Raw genomic sequence first — 22,672 nt, 5'->3', positions numbered from 1 at the left:
CTGGGGGGGAGGGGGTCATACCACTCCAACTTTACAGTAAAGCAGTAAAGAGTGAATGAAGTTTATAAGAGCACAAGTCACGTGACTGGACTCAGCTGGGAAACTGACATTGTGTCTAGCCCTATGTCAGATTTCAAAATTAAATATAAAAAAATCTATTTGCTCTTTTGAGAAATTGATTTCAGTGCAGAATTCTGCTGGAGCAGCACTAACAAATGGGTGGTTCACCTTCAAGTTAACTTTTAGTATGTTATAGAATTTTAAACAACTTTTCAATTGGTCCTTATTGATTTTTATACATTTTTTAATTATTTGCCTTTTTTTCTTCACTAAAAGCAAATGCTCTGTAAGGCTATAAGTGTATAGTTATTAATACATTTTATTACTCCTCTTTCTATCTGGGCCCTCTCCTATTGATATACCAGTCTCTTATTCAAATCAATGCATGGTTGCTAGGGTAATATGGACCATAGCAACCAGAAGGCAGAAATTGCAAATTGGAGAGCTGCTGAATTAAAAACTAAACTTAAAAACCACAAATAATAAAAAGTGAAAACCAATTGCAAATTGTTTCAGAATATCACTTTCCACATAATACTAAAAGTTAATTTAAAGGGGAACAACCCCTTTCCCATGACAGTATCCCTTTAAAGACTGCTTGCTTAGTATTGATTAGCCTTCTGCTGTCCAGGCCACTTCTGTTTTTAGGAAAGGCGACAATCTTGCCTCAGTCTAGAGTCCTGCAGCAGGTCGGGTAATGTGAGTAAACTGCTGGTTATGGGAAGGAATTTCGAATGCAGGTTTATGACAAGTTTTCCTCCATAAGTTTTCAAGAGACAAATCATAAAATAGGGTCTTTTCAATCATTTGAATCTGGCGAGGTTGCTAAATGAGCGGATCTTTTCCCCAATATTCTTACCTAAAGTGGTCGGTATCTTACCACTGATACCTGGGCCCACCGGGACTTTTCCTTGTATCCCGGTGGGCCAGTCCGACACTGTTCTCTTGTAGTGGCCTCTCTCGAGTAACAATGAAGAGCAATTCATTTGTTGGCTTGTATAATAAATGCAGAGAGAAGGGCTCATTCGTATCAGGATTGTGATATAATTTCCACCTGGTTGAGATGTAGGGGCGGGGCTTCCGTACTTATTGGTATGGAGATATCAGACGTTTTCTCCACTAAATTTCTCTGGAATACCTAGGGGCAAGATCATGCCCATCCCTGTATCATCTTTATTACATTACATTATTCTTAGCTACTCTTCAATTGGCTTTTAATTTGCTTTAGTCTATTAATCACTTGCCTGCCTATTCTACAAAATTTGGGGGCAGGGTTTCCATACAGCAGTGATCCCCAACCAGTAGCTCGTGAGCAACATGTTGCTCCCCAAACCCTTGGATGTTACTCCCAGTGGCCTCAAAGCAGGTGATTATTTTTGAATTCCAGGCTTGGAGGCAAGTTTTGGTTGTGTAAAAACCAGATGTACTGTCAAACAGAGACTACTGTAGGCTGCCAGTCCACATAGGGCCCACCAAATAGCCTATCACAGCCCTTATTTGGCTCCATCCAGGAACATTTTTCATGCTTGTGTTGCTTTCCAACTCTTTTTACATATAAATGTTGCTCATGGTGAAAAGGGTTGGGGATCCCTGCCATACAGTAACCCTACCCTCTCTGTTCTGCCTACAGCCGTCACTCAAAGCCCTGCCTTTTATTGCTGAGTAAATCAGCCCCTACAAATCACACAACTGCTGAATTTCCAAATCATAGAGCAGCAGAACAACAACTTCAATCATTCAAAAACAATGAAGACAAATATAAAGACAAGTTGCAAGATTATCATAGAAGGCCGAGTTCTACAGGATAGTTTGGACTTGGCCTGCCAAGGGGTTGTTTCAGTTCAGTTGTTTTCAGATTGTTCCCCAGAAATAAAGACTTTTTTCTCTAGAACGGCCCTTCCTGTCAGTGCAGCAACCATGGGTTAAGTATCCACCTCCGGAGGCAGGACAGAAGAAAAAATTAGAATCTCGACTCCGCCCCCTTCATATAAGCTCGTGCTCCTCCTGATTCCCCTCAGTTTTTTTCTTCTGTCCTACTAGGAGGTTTGGACAGCACACTCTGTGTTATATTTTATTATTTATTTTTACCGGTTTTTTTCTTTCCATTCTGAAGACGGAAATTTACCAGAGCAGGAGGCATCCTAGCTCTTATCTCACCTTTATGTGACTAATCCCTAACCTACCTCCACTCCTCAGGACTGGCGAATGGTTACAAAAAGGGGATTACTACAGCACAACCATCCTTCAAGGAAGGTACTGCTGCTTGGCGCACTTTTAGGTTTTCCCTACAGCCGCGGCAACAACGCCACGGGCTTATGGGGCACCGCATTCTCTATTACGCGCAGTTCCTGTTAAGGACGCGCGCGTGAGTTTTTTTCGCGCCACAACGAGGCGCGCGCGTATACGCGTACACGCAGGGAACGTGCTTACTGGGCGCCATCTTGGATTTCAATCCACACGCGCCGGAGCTCACAGAAGCACTACAAGCTGAGCCTTGCCACCAGACAGGTACAAGTTCAGTAGCAATGAACCGCTACATGCGCTTATTAACTCAGCGACTTACTTATGACAGTTTTCAACGCATACCAAGTAGATCACAGCATATTGTCTACACACTGCGCAACATGATTTTCCCTACATACTTTTAATGCACTTGAATTAGCACTTACATGCCTATAGGCAGTGTGAGCTATGTATTCACGGCTAGGTTTTCCTGAAGGGACCTTTAGTTCTAAGACATATCTGTATGTTTTATTCCAGACGATACACCATGGATGCTGATTTGGGTCTGGAAGAGCTTAGGAAAGACATGTCCTCAGCTACGCCCAAGACAAAAAGGGCAGATAAAAGATCACAAAACACAAAGAAATGCAGATTCTGTAAACATTCATTACGTAAAGGGGAACAAGGTGTCTGCCTAGACTGTGCAGAACCCGCAGATCTTCCACCAACCTTATCACCACAACCTATTCCATTGCAACAACCTGAGGCTAATTCACCTCAATTAGATGCTCAGGATCCTTCTACCTCAAAACCTCCTCAACTAGAGGAATTGTTTGATTGGATTAAATCAACCATTCAATCTTCCATTGCCCCTCCAACTAAGCCTAGTAAAAAACGACGGGCACATACTATCCCAGATTCGGATTCTTCGGATTCTAAGTCAACTAGTGATCTAGATAGTGATGTTGAGCCAGGCGAAGTTTCTGATACAGAAGATTCTTCAGATGACTCAGACACACAACGTCATTACCGCTCCATTGCAGGCCCAGAAACCGCAAAGCGTTTACTTCGCGAAATGCTAGCTACATTAGAGATTAAGGATGAGACAACAGCCACATCAAAAGCTGACAGGGTATTAGGGATTCAACCCAAAAAGTGTAGAACCTTTCCGGTTTTTCGTTCAATATCTCAAGTGATAGAAACTGAGTGGTCAAAACCAGACCACCGCCTCACTCAAACTCAAAGGTTCCAAAACACTTACCCCGTTCCAGAGGAACAACGTAAAGTGTGGGACAAGGCCCCTAAAGTTGACTCAGCGGTAGCTCGCTTATCCAAGAACACAACTCTACCAACAGAGGAAGCGGCTTTCAAGGAGCCGATGGATAAAAAGATGGAAGGGTCCTTGAGGAGAGGGTATACTCATGCCACCTCGATTCTAAGACCTGCTGTTGCATCGGCGGGATTGGCTCGCACTGCCAGATTTTGGTGCCAGGAATTGCAAAAGAATCCTCCTTCACTAGAGGTCTTACATGAAGAACTACAACGTCTTAGCTCAGCGTTCGCCTTCTTGGCAGATGCAGCCATGGACACAGTTAGGTTGGCAGCCAAAACCAGTGTCGATACAGTAGTTGCTAGACGAGCACTTTGGTTACGTCATTGGTCTGGAGATACAGCATCCAAGACCAAGTTAATGAACCTGAGATTTACTGGGGACACACTCTTCGGTCCAGACCTCAAGCAGATCATTACTGAAGTTACAGGTGGTAAGAGCACATTTTTGCCTTCAGGCAAGAAACCCAGATCAGACCAGCCCACTAGATCTTTTAATAGACCCTGGAGCTCCCAGGGCCGACCATTTCGTTCCTTTCGTAATTCCACCTTTCGTCCTGCACAATCGAGCGGCGAGACGAGAAAAGGCAGACAAACCTGGCCCAACCAACAGAGACAGAGCAGGAAACCCGTTCCATCAAAGCCCAATTCAGCCTGACTCCAGGCTTGGGCAAGCGGGGGTAGGAGGTCGTCTTCAGCAATTTTTTCCAGTATGGCGAGACCACATACAGGACAACTGGGTGCTCACAATCATAGCAGAAGGGTACCGAATCCCATTCGACAGCCTACCTCCTCGCACTTTCAAACGCTCATCTACACCAAAAAACTCATCCAAAAGACTCGCCCTGACGACAATAGTAAACGAACTGAAACACAACAATGTCATTGTACCAGTACCTGCCGAAGAACGTTACAGAGGTTTCTACTCGAATCTCTTTTTGGTCTTAAAGAAGGAGGGTACCTTCAGACCAGTATTAAACCTAAAAACCTTAAACAAGCAGGTGTCCAAACAGAGATTCCGCATGGAGTCCATCCGGTCGGTGGTAATGTCAATGACCCACAATTGTTTCATGACCAAGGTAGACCTTCAGGATGCCTACTTGCATGTACCCATCAGGAGGGCATCCCAACAATATCTACGGTTTACAGTGCTCGGAGAACATTACCAATTCAAGGCACTTCCATTCGGCCTTTCCACGGCACCCCGAGTGTTCACGAAGGTACTCAGCCCATTGATTGCACACCTCAGGCGTCTAGGAATCTCAGTCACACCTTATCTGGACGACCTCCTAATCAGAGCTCCGTCCTACGACCAGAGTCACAAAGACACCCAAATTTGTGTCACAATACTCCAACAACACGGTTGGATTATAAATTACAGCAAGAGTCACCTCACGCCCACACAACAAATTCAATTCTTAGGAATGTTGTTCGACTCCTCCCGTCAGACTACGTCTCTGCCTTGGAGAAGATTCAAACAATCGTACACACTGCTCAACAAGTCTGCACTCAGACCACCATTTCAGCGGACCGCTGCCTCCAGTTATTAGGCTACATGGTAGCAGCGTTGGAGGCACTGCCTTTCGGCAGATTCCACATGAGAGACTTTCAGAATCACTTTCTACATCTTTGGAACAAGAACCACTCCAACTTGTCGCAACAAATTCCACTTACCATGCAAGTCAAACGTTCACTGACTTGGTGGACAACACCACAAAATCTTTCTCAAGGCAAGACATGGGCCTTACCCCAGTGGACCGTACTGACCACGGACGCCAGCCTCACCGGCTGGGGGGCAACTTGGCCACCTCGAACTTGCCAAGGGACATGGTCACAGGCAGAATCAAAACTCCCTATAAATGTGTTAGAAATCAGAGCAATACGGAATGCCATAGCTCATTGGTCTCGAGACTTACGAAACATACCACTACGCATTCAGTCCGACAATGCCACCGCGGTTGCCTACCTCAACAAGCAGGGAGGAACCCGCAGCAACAGAGCGATGAGGGAGGTAGCCCACATACTCACCTGGGCAGAACTTCATGTCCCAGCCATCTCCGCAGTCTTCATTCCGGGCGTCCTAAACTGGGAGGCGGATTACCTCAGCCGCCAGCGGATAGACCAAGGAGAGTGGTCTCTCCGCTTGGACGTCTTCACGCAGTTAGTAACCAGATGGGGAAGACCAGACATAGACATGTTTGCGTCCAGACACAATTTCAAAGTTCCTACCTACTGCGCCAGGTCACAGGACCCGAAGGCGGCTTACGTAGACGCATTAGTGATACCGTGGATTTTCAAGAGAGTCTATGCCTTCCCTCCACTAGCACTTCTTCCAAGAGTGATACGCAAGATACGGCAAGAACGGACGGAAACCATTCTCATTGCCCCGGATTGGCCGCGGAGACCTTGGTACTCCGAACTCATCAACATGTCAGCAGCTCCACCATGGCGGCTGCCTCTCACACCAGAATTGCTCACTCAAGGACCAATAAAACACGACAACCTGCAGCGGTTGCATTTGACGGCTTGGCTGTTGAAACCGAATTGTGGCGTTCCAAAGGGTTTTCGGAAGAAGCCACTGACATTCTGTTGAAAGCCCGAAAACGGTCCACATCTAGAGTCTATCATAGAACTTGGAAAGCTTTCATAGACTGGTGTGAACCCAGGCAGTTTCAGTGGCAGCAAGCATCAGTTCCAACAATTGTTGAATTCCTTACTCGGGGGTTCCATTTAGGTCTCTCCTTAGCAACCCTCAAAGGCCAGATCTCAGCCCTTTCTATTCTACTACAACATCAGTGGGCAGGGGAACCAGATATCTTGCAGTTTATGCAGGGAGTGGGTAAGGTTAGGCCTCCATACAGGGACCCAACACCACCCTGGGATCTTACACTTGTCCTCAATGTATTACAGGGTCCCCCGTTTGAGCCTTTGGCTTCCTGCTCGCTTAAATTTCTTACCTGGAAGATGACGTTTCTCTTAGCCATTACCTCAGCAAAACGAGTCTCTGACATGGCAGCCCTATCTTGTAAGGAACCCTGGCTTATTTTGCATCAGGACAGGGCAGTTTTCAGGACTATTCCAGTTTTCCAGCCCAAGGTGGTTTCTGCTTTCCACATAAATGAGGAAATTAATCTTCCTTCTTTCTGCCCTAGGCCAGCTAATCCCAAGGAAAAGGCACTTCATAAACTAGATGTAGTGAGAGCAGTTCGCTATTACCTAGACAGGTCCAAGGATTATAGGAAATCAGATTCCTTTTTGGTTACGTATGGTCAGAACAAAGGGTCACCTGCTTCTAAACGCACAGTTGCTAGATGGCTGGTTGAGACGATCAATTGTGCTTATGACCTTAGTCACAAACCTAGGCCCTTCAAAGTCCGAGCTCATTCTACCAGAGCACTAAGTGCATCCTGGGCCTTGTATAATCTGGCCACTCCAGAACAAATCTGTAAGGCAGCCACTTGGGCTTCTTTGTCTACATTCGCAAAATTTTATAGACTTCATGTGTTTCATTCAACTCCTGCTGCTTTTGGTCGAAAAGTACTTCAAGCAGTTGTGAGGAAACAGTAAATTGAACCCGGCCCTAAAAAAGATGGGACAGCTTTCGGACGTCCCCATGGTTGCTGCACTGACAGGAAGGGCCGTTCTAGAGAAAGATGGATTTTCGACTTACCGGAAAATCTTTTTCTAGACGGCCTGGACTGTCAGTGCAGTAAGCCCCACCCTTTCATTATAGTTCAATATTGTTGCCAGTTGGCGAGTTAATACTGTTGTTATTATGAATCTCTTCTCGCTCTTCTCTGCTATCCTTTCTCTTCTCCTATCTGAGCTGTCAGACCAAACTGAGGGGAATCAGGAGGAGCACGAGCTTATATGAAGGGGGCGGAGTCGAGATTCTAATTTTTTCTTCTGTCCTGCCTCCGGAGGTGGATACTTAACCCATGGTTGCTGCACTGACAGTCCAGGCCGTCTAGAAAAAGATTTTCCGGTAAGTCGAAAATCCATCTTTTTTTTTTACAGTTTTCCAAAATCTAAGATTAAAGTTGAATGTTTCGTGTCTCTGGTGTTTGAGTCTGACAGCTCAGTAATTCAGGGGCAGAATCTGAACTGTTACAATTTTACAACATTTAGTTGATCCATTTCTCAGCTGCATCTCTTGAGTATTAGTAACTATTGTATCAATTCTAACAGCTGCCTGTAATGAAACTCAGGGATTCTGCTCAGCAGGGACATAGATAAGAAATGTATAAACTAAATGTATCAATATAGAACAGTTTACAGGGTCGGCGACCCCCCCTCCCAGAGCTGCTTCAGAAGGTGAAAAATGACACTTTACACTTCAATAGTAAAAAAATCATGACACATAGAAAATAGAAAGTCATTGGAAAAAGTCTTTATTTCTGGTGATCTGTCTGAAACCAACTAGTTGTTTGAAGGTGAACAACCCCTTTAAACGATATGCAGGAAGCTTTACCTGTCATATAGGGTAGAAAGCAAATATTTAGTTGCAGTTGTTTAAGTTGTGTCTGTCATGTTCCAGCGCCAGTTTCATCTGAGCATTCCATTTGGGTATTTCGGACAGAACCCCCTATTATATGTCTCTTGAAACTACATTACATAAAACTGCTCATATGTAACATGTTTTTTGCATATAAATAAAGCCTTTTGTAAGAAATAGTTTTTTTATATTAATAACCCCAAATATTAAACACTGACATTTTACTTTGGGTCTGTCCCTCTGGCTTGTTTGAGCAGACGTGCCCACAAGTAAAGCAATGACGAGTGTTCATGTTACATACATGCTACATGAATACAGAGGGGCGCTGTGCTCAAACTGCAAAACGTGTGAATATTTGAGTGGCTCCAGTGTGACATAGTCGTCTCCTTCCAAACCTGTGAGTGACATAAGTTGTAGCTCATGAGTAATCACAATCTTTAGCTGACTTTCTTTTTCATTCTTTTAACAGCCTATGAGAATGATTTATCCAAGAAAGCAGTCTACTTGAATACTGGCCTCACCAGCACAAAGAACTACGGCAAAACTATTCTTACAAAGGTATCACCCAAAGCAGTTTTTCCTGTGCTAGTCTATTGGCTACTTTCTGATCTCTGCACCTCCTGCGGCCAATCATATGCTCACCAGGCCCCATGGTGCTCTTGTCCACCCAGCTGTCCCTAACTTGTGTGTCTGAATATTAAAGGGCAACTATCGCAAAAATGAAAAATTTAATATAAGCGTCAGCATACTGAAATAAGAAACTTTTTAAATACAATTAAATATTCTGCACCATTTCTGAAATAATCAAGTTTATGTTCACTATTCCTCTCTCAGCATCTGTTTCTCCTCATTCTGTCTTCATGCAGCAGTTGGGTGTCAGATAGTCATTGACAGTTAGATCCAATATATCTTATAGGGGGGTCTCCCTTTCATAGCAGATGTATTAGAGTTCATTCAAATAACTGATTCCAGTACAAACAAAATCTAACAAAATAACTGCCTTTTGCACAAATCCTGCATGTAGAGAGACATGATGTCTGGTGAGCTCTAATACATCTTCTAGGCAAAAGGAGCCCCCTATAAGATATATTGGATCTAACTATCATTGAATATCTGACACCCAACTGCTGAATGAAGACAGAATGAACAGATGCTGAGAGAGGAATAGTGAAGATAAACTTGATTATTTCAGAAACAGTAGAGAATTTTTAATTTATTGTATTTAGAAAGTTTCTTATTTTATTATGTTGACGCTTATATAACATTTTCATTTCCGAGATAGTTCCCCTTTAAGGAATAGGTAGTGTGCAGAAGGGGGGGGGGAAGACACCATGTGATTTCACCACCCCACATGAATACAGAGCTGCCGAGTGCAGGCAACAATGTATTCATAGGGGAAGTACAGGTAGGAATGGAAGTGGTGGACCTATGCCCACAGCCACTGAAGGTGGGGCGGGGTGCAAAGTGCAAAAACCAAGCTGAACATTGTTGCTTGCTAATAGGTGGCTCTATTGATGGGCAAATTCACAGTGAATAAATTTGCTTGCACCAAAACCAACGCGCGTCAACACTATTCTGACACCCATTGATTTTGACGTGGGCGTCAATTTTCGAGTTTTGCAAATTTTTCAGCAAAATGGGAAAATTTGCCCATCACTAATTAGCTCTCATGTCTCTAACTTCTGGGGTAGCGCAACCTGTGGCTACGCTTGTATCACAAACAAAGAGAATATTGTGATTGGTCAAAATAATTGGGGTCAACTTGCTACGTTTGCTTTGTTTCTTTTTAAAAGTTATCCAGTAAGCGAGTAGTCAGCACGACAATCGCCTTTTTCCTTTTGTTGGTGCATGTTTTCCAATGGCCACTTTCCACTGGCAATACTAGTAGAAGAGTTAGAAGAGCACCAAACTCAGTTCTGAAGAAAAAAGCCTTTATTGGTGCATGGGCCTTACAGCAACATTTCAGGCCTTTTATCAAGCTTACTGACACATTTCACGGATTGAAACATTGCTGTAAGGCCCATGCACCAATAAAGGCTTTTTTATTCAGAATGGAGTTTGGTGCTGTTCTAACTCTTTTAAAAAATATAAACACCCAGTGCATTTATTCCCACAGTTGATGAATGCAAAAACCATAGCATGATTTCAGCATTCTGTGCAGCAAGTAACGATGTCCTCATCCTTCCAGGAAGCAGATCTTGTCACTACTCATGAACTTGGCCATAATTTTGGCTCGGAGCACGATCCTGACAGCATGGAGGCTTGTGCACCCAGTGAAGATCGCGGAGGAAAATTCGTCATGTATCCTATCGCTGTGAGCGGAGACCATGAAAATAATAAGGTACAAAATCAAGGGGTTAAAGTCACAAAAACCATAACCGTTCCCCTTTGAAAATATTCCATCTACATTAGAGGAACAGTAACACCCAAAAATGTAAGTGTCTTAAAGTAATGAAAATATAATATACCGTTGTGCTTCACTGGTAAAACTGGTGTGTTTGCTTCGGATACACAACTATACTTTATATAAACAAGCTGCTGTGTAGCCATGGGGGCAGCCATTCAAAGCTGAAAAAGAAGAAAGGGCACAGGATACCCAGCAGATAAGCTCCTTAGTATATCTACTATAACAGATAACTCTGTGCTTGTTAATATAAACTATAGTTGTGTTTCTGAAGCAAATACACCAGTTTTACCAGTGTAGATCAACCGTACATGATATTGTCATTCCTTTAAAACACTTTTTTTTTCACAAATTCCACCTGACCCTGAAAATGGGCTCCTTTGTCTACCCTCTAGAAAACTCACTAAATTACAAAACAAATTACTGTTTCAAATTCTGGCAGCAGCAAAATGGACAATAGCACTTAACTGGCTATCACCAACTTTAGCTGTGTCACAAATGAAAAATAGAGTGGATCACATACATTCCTTGTCCTATCTTTCAGCTATTATTTCTGACTCCATAGATTTATTCAAGCAAATATGGGAACCTTTGGAAAATTTTAAGAAATCTCAACTTTAGTATTACTGATGTATGTTAATCTGTGGAACGGTAGACAATAGGTTTACCTACATGCATGGTCTGGTTGGAACTTGTCTGGTCTTCGCACTTCAGATGGGAGGGTTTGATGGGTGTATGAAGGTTTTTTTTTTTTATAATACAGGATTTGATACTGTCAGGTTTACTTTGGTTGATATCCATTCTGTGTGTGTAATTTTTTTTTTTTTTTTTTCCCTTGGTTACCTCTTCTTTTTATTTCACATTATGCTTGTGTATATTGCCTGATTTCATGACATGATATTGTTCTTGATGCAATTTCTGTATATCACTGTTATATTTCATGTGACTTTTTGAAAAATTCTAAATAAAGAGAATTAAAAAAAAAACAAAAAAACTTTTTTTTTGGTGTTACTGTTCCTTTAATAAATAAAACATAATAGGTCATTCTGGAAGGGTCTCCTGCATCAGAGTAGTTATCACCCAGGCAATTTTCCTCTTACTCTATGTCCTACTAAGCAGTGTTCTGTGGCTTTCTCTTTCAGATGTTCTCGAACTGCAGTAGAGAGGCCATATTGCGAACACTAATGGCCAAGTCTCCCATCTGCTTCAAAGAGCGCAACAACAAAGTATGTGGCAATTCGCGGGTGGATGAGGGAGAGGAGTGTGACCCGGGATTGCTGCATCAGCACAATGATGACTGTTGTACGTCTGACTGCAAGTTTAAACCAGGAGTGCTCTGCAGGTTGGTGCAATGATATCATTTGCTTATGCCAAAATGTTCCCTTCTAATTTTACATAGGCAACCATTCAGAAGTGGGTGATACAATACCCATCTGACACTGGCCTTAAGTTCACCTGCCTCTCAGCGTCCAACTGTCACGTTATAATTTACAGTAGGGTATACATTAGACTTGCCTGATCTTTGTAATTCAGCCTGCAGCCTGGTGCTTTTACATGGTCACAGATCAGTGACCCGAATATTTGTATAATTGATAGTACAGGGTATATTATGCACTGCATGACTGGTCTTGGGGCAGACTTCTGAAAGTACTTGTTCTCACACTGAGATAAACTTTTATAGGTTAGAACGCTTATAAAAAACCTTCTGTAACAACTGAAATACAATTAGTTGACTTGCTTAGAAGGTGCAAACAGTGTTGCAGTATAAAAATTGTTTGATTTTACTTTTGGAAATTTTAGTGATCGCAACAGTCCGTGCTGCAAAGGCTGCCAGTTTGAAACAGCGCAGAAGAAGTGCCAAGAAGCTATAAATGCCACTTGCAAGGGAGAGTCGTATTGTACAGGTGAGTGTTGCACAATGGCTCTGTAATAATGAAACCGTACCTATAATTAATCCTGACTGAAGGCAAAGTAACCCTATTGGGTTTATTTAAGGTTTCAGTGACTATATAGTAGACTTAAAGTATGGTAATTCAAACTATGGAAAGACTCCTTATCCAGAAAACCCCAGGGGTCAAACTCACTAACTTGTGGAAATTCGCCAGCGATGGCTTCGCTCACATCACAACACTTCGCCAGTCGTAGATTCGCCAGGACAACAATAATTCCCGAAAATCCGAAGTTGAGTCCAGGGTTCTGAAAGCTTGCGAAGTTGCGCTAGCGATAATACTATAAGCAGTTCAAAGTTCGATGCCTAATTAGCATACAGCGTGAAGTTAAAGTACAATGGACGTTTATGTTGCAGTAACTACATTACACTACACAAGCCTGGGAATAAAATAAACTAGAGTTGTTATATTGCCCTACACATGTGCCCACTGTATAGTTTATGTGCCATATGTTAGGAAATGTAGGGGGGAAGGAGGGTACCCCAAAAAAAATTATAATCTTTTTCAGCCTATCACCCAGTAAAAAGTAAAAGACGCCAACGTTTTCAACAAACTCCAATCTACTCTATTGCACTTTGCCTGGTCTGAGCTGGCGAATTAAACTCTGGCGCAAGAGGTAACGTTCAGTGAAATCCGCATCTTCGTGAATTTGTGTAGTTACATCCATTAGCATAAACACTAATTCGCCTGGTGTTAGAGTGCGAAGTAGCGATACAGTCTATCTCCTTCACTAGCGAATTTACGTCTGCGCCTGTTAGTAAATCGGCGAAGTGGCAAAATGACGTCACGCTGGCAAACTTTCACCTGCGTTAGCCACTTTACACTTTAATGAATTTGCCCCCAGGTCAGGAGCGTTCTGGATAACAGGTTTCCAAGAATCTAGAATTGAATTCTTTATATGAGAGGCAGCCAGTGCTGCCAGGGGATTGGCAGAGAGGGGCAGCACTTGTAGAGCAGAAGGTACATCAGACAGTGGTGTCCATGATAAATAGGAGTCAGGGGTATATTCAAGGGGCTCTGCAAAGCAGTGTGTTACAGCTATCTTTGTGGTGTATATGATGAGTGTTTGTAGCGTTTATGATGAGTGTATATGATGTGTTTATGGTGTTTATGATGAGGGTTTATAGCGTTTATGGTGTTTATGATGAGTGTTTATAGCGTTTATGGTGTATATCAGGGGTCCCCAACCTTTTTTAACCGTGAGCCACATTAAAATGTAAAGAGACTTGAGGAGCAACACAAACATATAAGAAGTCCATGGGAATACCAAATAAGGGCTGTGATTGGGTATTTGGTCGCCCCTTTTTGGACTAATAGCCTATAGGAGGTTCTGTTTGTCAGTACAGCTGGTTTTTATACAACCAATACTTGCCTCCAAGCCTGGAATTGAAAAATAAGCACCTGATTGAGGCTCTGGGAGCAACATCCAAGGGGTTGGAGAGTAACATTTTGCCTAAGAGACACTGGTTGGGGATCACTGATGTATATGATGATTATTTATAGTGTTTATGGTGTTAATGATGAGGAGACAAATATGGAAATGTTCCTGGCATGAAGGTGGCAGGATTGTTTGAGTATTTGAATGTAGGCTAATAATTATAGGACAGAAGTGGAGGGAGGAATGTATTACCAGTACGCAGAATATTTAGTGGAAACTATTGGTTTGACCGTGAGAGATTCTGTCTCTGAGCTGTAAAAGATAAAGCAGTGGCAGCAGGATTATTTGACGGTATATGGGACTACATAATATCTGAACTTGCAAAAGGTTCTCTAAAGCTGAATATATATATATAGGGTATTGGCCCTCCGTGAGCCGACTGTAGCTGTCATCTTTATGTTATATGTTGATGAACTGACAAAATTCAGGTTGTGGTGTGTTCTAGTTTATCTGTTTACTGATACTTCTCTTGTGTATTTTGGATGTGCCCCTGGTGCATCTTAGGGAGCAGCAGTGAATGCCCAACGCCTGGCAATGCAGAAAATGACACGGTCTGCGTAGACTTGGGCAAATGTGTGAATGGAGAGTGTCGGCCATTCTGTGAGATAGAGCTGAACCTCAAGTCCTGCGCCTGCAACGGTAAGTACCAGCCCTTGTCTGCTGAATGGAAGGATCCATCTCTCACCTGGTACTGTACATTTATACACATACTTCCCTATGGGGAAAGAACTCCTAATCACAGGAATTCATTTAAAACACACACCTGTAATATTAATGGGAGTAATTAAAGGGCAAACTGTCTTATACCACTTCTGAATTACACTCTAAATGGATAACAATAATGGAAGTCGAGGTTGTTGTTTCCTATTGATAAATTCTGTTTTACTATAAATCAGGGGTTTCCCGTTAAAGGGGAACTAAAGCGAAAAAGAAAATGTAATATAAGCTTCATCATACTGAAAAATGAAACTATCTAAATACAATCAATTAAATATTCTGTACTGTTTCTGAAATAATCAAGTATATCTTCAATATCCCTCTCTCAGCATCTGTTTCACTTCTTTGTCTTCATGCAGCAGTTGGGTGTCAGATATTCATTGACAGTTAGATCCAATATATCTTATAGGGGGGCTCCTTTCCTAGCAGATGAATTATAGCTCACTCCAATAACTGATTCCAGTATAAACAAAATCTAACAAAATAACTGCCTTTTTCACAATTCCTGCATGTAGAGAGACATGATGTCTGGTGATTTCAATAGAGTGAGCTCTAATACATCTTCTAGGCAAAAGGAGCCCCCCTATAAGATATATTGGATCTAACTGTCCTGATCTGACACCCAACTGCTGCATGAAGATAGAATGAAGAGAAACAGATGCTGAGAGAGGTATAGTGAAGATAAACTTGATTATTTCAGAAATGATTCAGAATATTTAATTGATTGTATTTAGAAAGTTTCTCATTTCAGAATGATGACGCTTATATTACATTTTCGCAATAGTTCCCTGACCCCCAACTGTGGGGCTGTCCCAGTGGTTGCTCATTATGAAGGCCAGTCAGGATGAGACTCGGGAGAAAAGCTCATTTACCGCCTTAGATACTACTGAAAGCCAAACCTGACGGTCTTTTAGGGTGGGAACCCGTATTGGCTGTGCTAGATATTCATGTAAGTATGGCTGATCACTGATGCCAGGAGGTGCCATGACAAAGTGCTAGACCTTAAAAATGAAAGAAATACTGACTTTCATATGTTACACTCTTATTTTGTGCTTCCAGATACTGAGAATTCCTGCAAGGTGTGTTGTCGGAATGAGAACGGGATCTGCAGTCCTTATGTTGATAAAAATAAACAGTTCTTGTACTTACGGAAAGGAAAACCTTGTACCGTTGGCTTCTGTGATATGAACGTGAGTGCTCCCCCTCGCTCGTACTGTTCTCTATCTCTCTCAAGTCCTTGTTCTGCGCCACCTTGTGGCACAGTTATGTAAATACACAGGGCGTAGATTTATTCATCTGCCTTAGGTTTGCTCTCATCCCCTTCATGTAGTATCAGTGGAAGCAATAAACAGCTAAAAGCACCGGGAAATAAAGAAATCGTTCTCTGTTCCATCACCAAGCAGGACAGCAACCAGATCTGACCACATTTACTACAATTGAACAGAACTTGCACCAAAAGCAACAACAAAACTCATCTCCTCTCCCCATAAGTTGTGTTTTCCTTTGGGCTCCCAGAAGCAGAATCCATTGCTTTGCTCCCATTTCAGATTTGTCTTAAAGGGGAACTATCACGAAAATGAGTTTAATATAAGCTTCAGCATACTGAAATAAGAAACTTTCTAAATATAATCAGTTAAATATTCTGTACTGTTTCTGAAATAATCAAGTTTATATTCACTATTCTTCTCTCTGCATCTGTTTCTCTTCATTCTGCAGCAGTTGGGTGTCAGATATTCACTGACAGTTAGATCCAATATATCTTATAGGGGTTCCTTTAGAGCTCACTCTATTAAAATCACCAGACATCCAACTCCTGAATGAAGACAGAATGAAGAGAAACAGATGATGAGAGAGGAATAGTGAATATAAACTTGATTATTTCAGAATCAATGCAGAATTTTCAATTGATTGTGTTTAGAAAGTTTTATACTTCAGTATGCTTATATAAAAGCTTTTATTAAATGTTCATTTTCGTGATATTTTCCCTTTAAACTTCTCTCCAAGGGTGGCTCAGGGCTACAACTGACTGCAGTTATGGCACTTGTTGTGCTTCCCATTCCAGTGGCAACACTTTCTGCAGCCCTCACAGCAGTGGATGTTGACCTTTTTTCAATTTAAATCCTCTTAAAGGTCCAACATTTTGGCAGGTCCCACGTTGAAGGTTTTATGTTTGGTGAGGGCCCCCTTAGCTCAAGCCATAGTTACTGATATCCGAAAATATTTGTGTATCCGCCATTCAGCCACTGAACCGTGCACTCGATGCAGTGCAAGTGGCACCGACCCAGTAACTGGGCTCTAATGTGTGTGAGTTGCACCGCTTTGTGCTCTAGAACTTGGATCCAGAGATTTCATAGACGAGGTCCAGAATGTTTCCCGTGTCATTTCATATGCGTGACCTTCCTATGTAACACGCCTGAAGCACAAGCCACTAAATGATGTGCAATGCTGCTGTGAGTGCTGCTGAACTGGGGTAACCGACCCTGTAGCACTTTTAAAGGAGAAGGAGAGGTTAAAACTAAGTAAGCCTTATGAGAAAGGTCCACCTAAATATACCAGTAAACCCTGCTGCTCTGAGTCCTCTGTCAAAAGAAACACTGCATTTCTTTCCTTCTATTGTGTACACATGGGCTTCTGTATCAGACTTCCCGTTTTCAGCTTAAACCTCCAGGGCTAGGGCTTGAGCATGCTCAGTTTGCTCCTCTCTCCCCCTCCCTGCTGTAATCTGAGCCCAGAGCTATAAGTGAGCAGGGAGAGACACAGGGAGGAAGTGATGTCACACAAAGCTAATATGGCAGCTGCTATCCTAAACAAAGTATGGTAAAGCATTCTACAGAATAAATATAGTGATATAGCTTGCACTATTGTGGCTAATCTATTGGCAATAAACTACCTCGGTAGCTTTCCTTCTCCTTTAAGCCATTAAAAACAAAGGAGCTAAATGAAAATTAGATTTGTATTCAGCAGTGTTTGTGTTCCCTTTTGTTCTGCTTCTATATTGTGGCTCCCAGTGCAAACTGTTAAATGAATTGCTCAGAGACACAACAGTATTAGAGCAACGTCAACTGATGAGTAGTATAGCGGCTTAGAGCCATAGATCTCTCCAATTCCTCCCATTAATATTAGGGCACAGTCCCAGTTTAATGTCTGTAGTCTGTTATCCATCGGCCTGTGTCTGATTTCATGTTCTTGTGTCCCACAATGCAGGGAAAGTGTGAGAAACAAGTGCAAGATGTGATTGAGCGCATATGGGATTTCATCGACAAACTCAGCATCAACATGTTTGGTAGGTATTGACTTGATACCTCTATGTTAGTTGGACCTTTTCTGCTATAAATACGCTTGTCCTCCAGCCTGTGCTGTTTTATTTCTTATTGTCCCATAAACCCCTCATCTGAATATGCCACCCCCCCTCCTAGATATCTGTTATATCAAAGCTTGGATTGTAAGCTCTGTGGGACAGCGACCTCTTTCCTCCTAAACATTAAGGGCATGTTACTAATATATTCAGTCTGGTGCAGTCCAGTTTGTGAAAGGTCCACTATGAGTTTGTGTTTATTTTTTAGGAAAGTTCTTGGCAGATAACATTGTCGGATCCGTTGTTGTGTTTTCTTTAATCTTCTGGATCCCGCTGAGTATTCTTGTCCACTGTGTGGTAAGTGGGCGACGTCTCTTGGCTTCAGTATTAGAACAAATCCTTGTCTTACTAAACATTACACACAAAAGCTCTGCTTGTCGGTCTCCCTGCTACAATGATTGGCTGAACATTGCCAACACACAACTCCTCAGTGGGGCACATTTATCAACACTGAGCAAATTTGCCCTTGGGCTGTTACCTATAGCAACCAATCAGCTTTTTAAAGCCAGCTGCAAGAAGAACAATGAATGCAGCAATCTGATTGGTTGCTTTAGGTAACAGCCCATGGGCAAATTTGCTCAGTGTTGATAAATGAGCCCCAGTGACTTCGAGGATGTTTATAAATTACATTCGGAGGGGCATTAGTCCCTTTAATCAACATTTCTTTTAGTATGTTATAGAATTGTTAATTCTAAGCAACTTTTCAACTGGTTGTCATAATTTTTTCCTTTCTTTTAACTCTTTCCAGGTTTTAAATGGGGTTCACTGACCTCATCTTTAAAAAAAACTGCTCTATAAGGCAACAATTGTATTGCTATTTTTTATTACTCCTCTTTCTATTCAGACCCTCTTCTATTCATATTCCAGTCTCTTATGCAAATCAATGAAAGCTTGTTAGGGTAACTTGGACTATAGCAACCAGATAATGGCTGAAACTGCAAACTGGAGAGCTGCTGAATAAAAAGCTAAATAACTCAAAAACCACAACTAATAAAAAATGAAAACCAATTGCAAATTATCTCAGAATATCACTCTTTACATCATACTAAAAGATAACTCAAAGGTGAACAATCCCTTTAAGTGTCTTGGCTGCCATTTTGGTTCCAACAGCAGCGAGAACAGACAGCACTGTTGGGGTAGGGGTGAGAGAAAGAGAAACCACAATGTAGATGATAAAGCCGTTAATAAATCAGTAGTGTTACTGAAGAGCAGATACATATCATGGTTTTTGGGACTTGAACATTATTTACTGACTGAACTCTTCTGCAATTCCTTAGGACAAGAAACTGGACAAACGTTACGAAGAGACCACAAAGTCTTTATTCACACCCAGTGTAAGTACAGAATGAAGAATAAGATCACCTGCCTCTTGTTTTATTCCCACATGCCTCTTGGTTCCTTCCTCTAAGCATAAAGCTTTTATACATATATATATATATATATATATATATATATATATATATATATATATATATATATATATATATATATATATATATATATATATATATATATATATATATATAGTATATGTACAGTCATAAAATATAGAATAATCGAACAACAATGTCCGCACTCTCAGGAAAGTGAAAAAGTTACTTAATAAAAAGATCTGATGTTTCGGCTAGCACTCCAGCTTTTATCAAAGTGAAAAACATTGACTGCTGTGTGTCTAATAATCACCAATAAACGGCAGGAAAATGCACGGAGTGACATCATGAAATATAATTAGACCAAAGCAAGACCTGCATATAATTAGCTACCAATTAACCCAAACAAATCCCCCAAAAAAATCTAAATAAATACATAACATCATGTGGCAACACTAAAATATCTTGCAAGATATCTTTTAATTAAATAACTTCACACCAAGGGGCACATTTACTAAGCTCGATGGTACTTCGACCATTGAATAGGCTACTTTGACCTTCGACTACGACTTCGAACTAAAAATCGTTAGACTATTCCATAGTCGAAGTACTGTCTCTTTAAAAAAAACTTTGACTACCTACTTCGGCACTTTAAACCTACTGAGCATCAATGTTAGCCTATGGGGACCTTCCCCATATGCTTTCTATGCTTTTTTTGATTGAAGGAAAATCCTTCGATCGATGGATTAGAATCCTTCAAATCATTCGATTCCAAGGATTTAATCTTTTTTAATCGATTGAACAATTTTTCCTTCGATCATTCGATCAAAGTATTTGCGGTAAATCCTTCGACTTCGATATTCGAAGTTGAAGGATTTTACTTCGATGGTCGAATATCGAGGGTTAATTAGTAAATGTGCCCCCAAGAGTGCGGACATTGCTGTTTGATTATAATAAATATATATAATACACAAAAGCCATGAATATCCTGTGAATGATATCCTTATAAATGGTGACTAGTGATGTCATCAGTTATAAACGGTGAGTAGGGATGTCATTTTTGTCACACGACTACTAAAACTTGTGTATTATAATAAATAAAATACCCCTTGTTGGAAAAAATGAGGATATTGGAAGTAACCTCGGAATTCCATGACCTGTATAAAACTATATGTTTTATATGGTCATGGAACTCCTCGGTGACTTATAATATCCTTATATTCTACAATAGGGGATACTTTATTCACTATATAATACACAAAAGCCATGAATATCTTGTCAATTATATCCTTTTAAACGGTGATGTAATGCTAATGGTAAAATCTGGGATTCCAGGTTCAAGGACCGGGATATAAAACTGTATAACACTAAGACTGTATGTGTCAGTGACTGCCTAGGCTTGAGTTCTGCACACATTACGTTTGGCACACATCAGCACAGACTTCGCCATGGCTGGGAACATCCTCTCTCTTTCATAGTCAACTACATTTTGGCTTGTAAAACATACATATAGAGGCACATTTATCAAAGGTCGAATTTTCCAATTCATGTGAGTTTTTAAAAACTCCCCTAAACTCCCATAAATTCGAAATTCGATCAATTGTAATCTATTAATAAAATCACATTTTTTTAAACTCTGATGCATTAAAACGACCTGAAAACTTGAATTGAATACGATTCGAATTTTAAAAAAATCGAGTTTCTTTCTCAGAAATTACTCGAATGTCAGGAAGGCTGCAAACAGCTCCAAACTGATCCCTCGACCTCTCCCATTGACTTAAAGAGCAATTTGGCAGGTTTTAAGGTGGCAAATAGTCGAATTTGAGTTCTTAAAGGCCCAGAGTATGATAAATCTCGAAAATCGAATTCCAATTTTTTTTAAAAAACTCGAATCGAATTTGAATAACGCCGTAGTCGAGTTTTTGACAGTTTTGACCATAAAAAATGCAACCCATGATAAATGAGCCCCATAATGTGTTTTCTCCCCAACAGAATGTGGAAATGCTGAGCAGCATGGACTCCGCTCCGGTGCGTATTGTTAAGCCGCCCCCTTCCTCCCAAGCAACTTCCCGTTTCCAAGTCGTTCCCATAGTCCCGACCTCCGCGGCAGCTTCCACTAAAGCCGATCACCAAAGAATGGACACAATTCAAGAAGACCCCAGTGTCGACTCTCACCTCGACGACCAGTTTGAAGAGGCCCCTTTCCCCAACAGCGGCTCCCCCGCAAAGTCTTTTGAAGATCTCACAGACCGCCCAGTTGTCCGGAGTGAGAAGGCCTCGTCCTTTAGACTTCAACGGCAGGGCCGCGTGGACAGCAAGGAAACAGAGTGCTGACAAACTATGTGACCGCTCTCTAGAGTCACGAGACAATCATTTCACTTAAAGAGCGCAACAAAGGGCTGCAGAGCTGCTTGAGACCTGCTAGGATAGTGATTGAACACTCCAGGGAGCAGCATTTTCCTGCAGGTATTACTGGTATCTTAATGGGTAAATCAGTAAAAAAGAAGAAAACCAGACTATGGGAGTTTCACTGATGCTTTGCAAGGAGCAATGGAAATCAAAAAGCCCGAGCATTATCCCTGCAAGACCCTGAGAATGACTCTACATTGTATTTTACAGCAATGTTCTGTGCAGGTTATTGAGTTTACTGATAACACCAGAATTATTATCACAAGACCTGACTTGGCTTTTACATGCAGTTGGCTGCAGCGTCCTATAAAAGAAAGATCTGTGTTTGTTCAGGATAAACCTAGAAATCTGTTAACCAATAGCTTTGGGTCCTCTGCTTTCCCCAGTCTCTTTATGCCGCCGCCTTTATTTTAATTATATGATGTTTTACGGGATAGTGTCATCCCTTTTATTACCCTACTATTTCCGTGTTTTACACTGGCTGTAACTGTATGGCACATTTAGCTTTTAAAATTGAAGTGCATTGGTTTGTACTGGCAGTGCATTATACTGAGATGCATTCACAGCTCTCTTGGTTCTATTTTGCTACAACTGGTCTTTTAAGTTAAGCTTATCCACGCAGTAGTGTTGGAAATGTCTAGAACAGGGGTCCCCAACCTTTTTTTTACCCATAAGACACATTCAGTTGTAAAAAGTTTTGGGGAGCAACACAATCAAGAAAAAAATGTTCCTGGGGTGCCAAATAAGGGCTGTGATTGGCTATTTGGCAGCCCCTATGTGAACTTGCAGCCTACACCTGGTTTTTACTTTTTATACCACCAAAACTTATCTCCAAGCCTGGAATTCAAAAGCAAGCACTTGCTTTGAGACCACTGGGAGCAACATCCAAGGGGCTGGTGAGAAACATGTTGCTCACGAGCCAC

At 41.5% G+C, this 22,672-nt stretch overlaps 1 protein-coding gene across 1 annotated transcript in view; it reads left to right on the top strand.

Annotated features, from left to right (window-relative positions):
• The window catches only part of adam17.L (ADAM metallopeptidase domain 17 L homeolog), a gene marked incomplete at its 5' end in the record, with an annotated part of 63,242 nt that extends 40,934 nt beyond the window's left edge, over positions 1–22,308 (top strand). The window contains 10 exon segments of the mRNA NM_001095661.1: positions 8,577–8,665; positions 10,296–10,448; positions 11,654–11,853; positions 12,312–12,415; positions 14,403–14,537; positions 15,675–15,805; positions 17,820–17,898; positions 18,179–18,267; positions 19,248–19,304; positions 21,333–22,308. Of these exon segments, the coding sequence (NP_001089130.1) occupies positions 8,577–8,665; positions 10,296–10,448; positions 11,654–11,853; positions 12,312–12,415; positions 14,403–14,537; positions 15,675–15,805; positions 17,820–17,898; positions 18,179–18,267; positions 19,248–19,304; positions 21,333–21,674 (1,379 nt within the window). The 3' untranslated portion in view covers positions 21,675–22,308.
• Positions 22,309–22,672: the final 364 nt, after the last annotated feature.

Source organism: Xenopus laevis, chromosome 5L, assembly GCF_017654675.1.
Source record: "Xenopus laevis strain J_2021 chromosome 5L, Xenopus_laevis_v10.1, whole genome shotgun sequence".
NCBI lineage: Eukaryota > Metazoa > Chordata > Amphibia > Anura > Pipidae > Xenopus > Xenopus laevis.
Note: the sequence above shows the minus strand (reverse complement) of the source record. Positions and strands in the feature narration are given on the sequence as shown.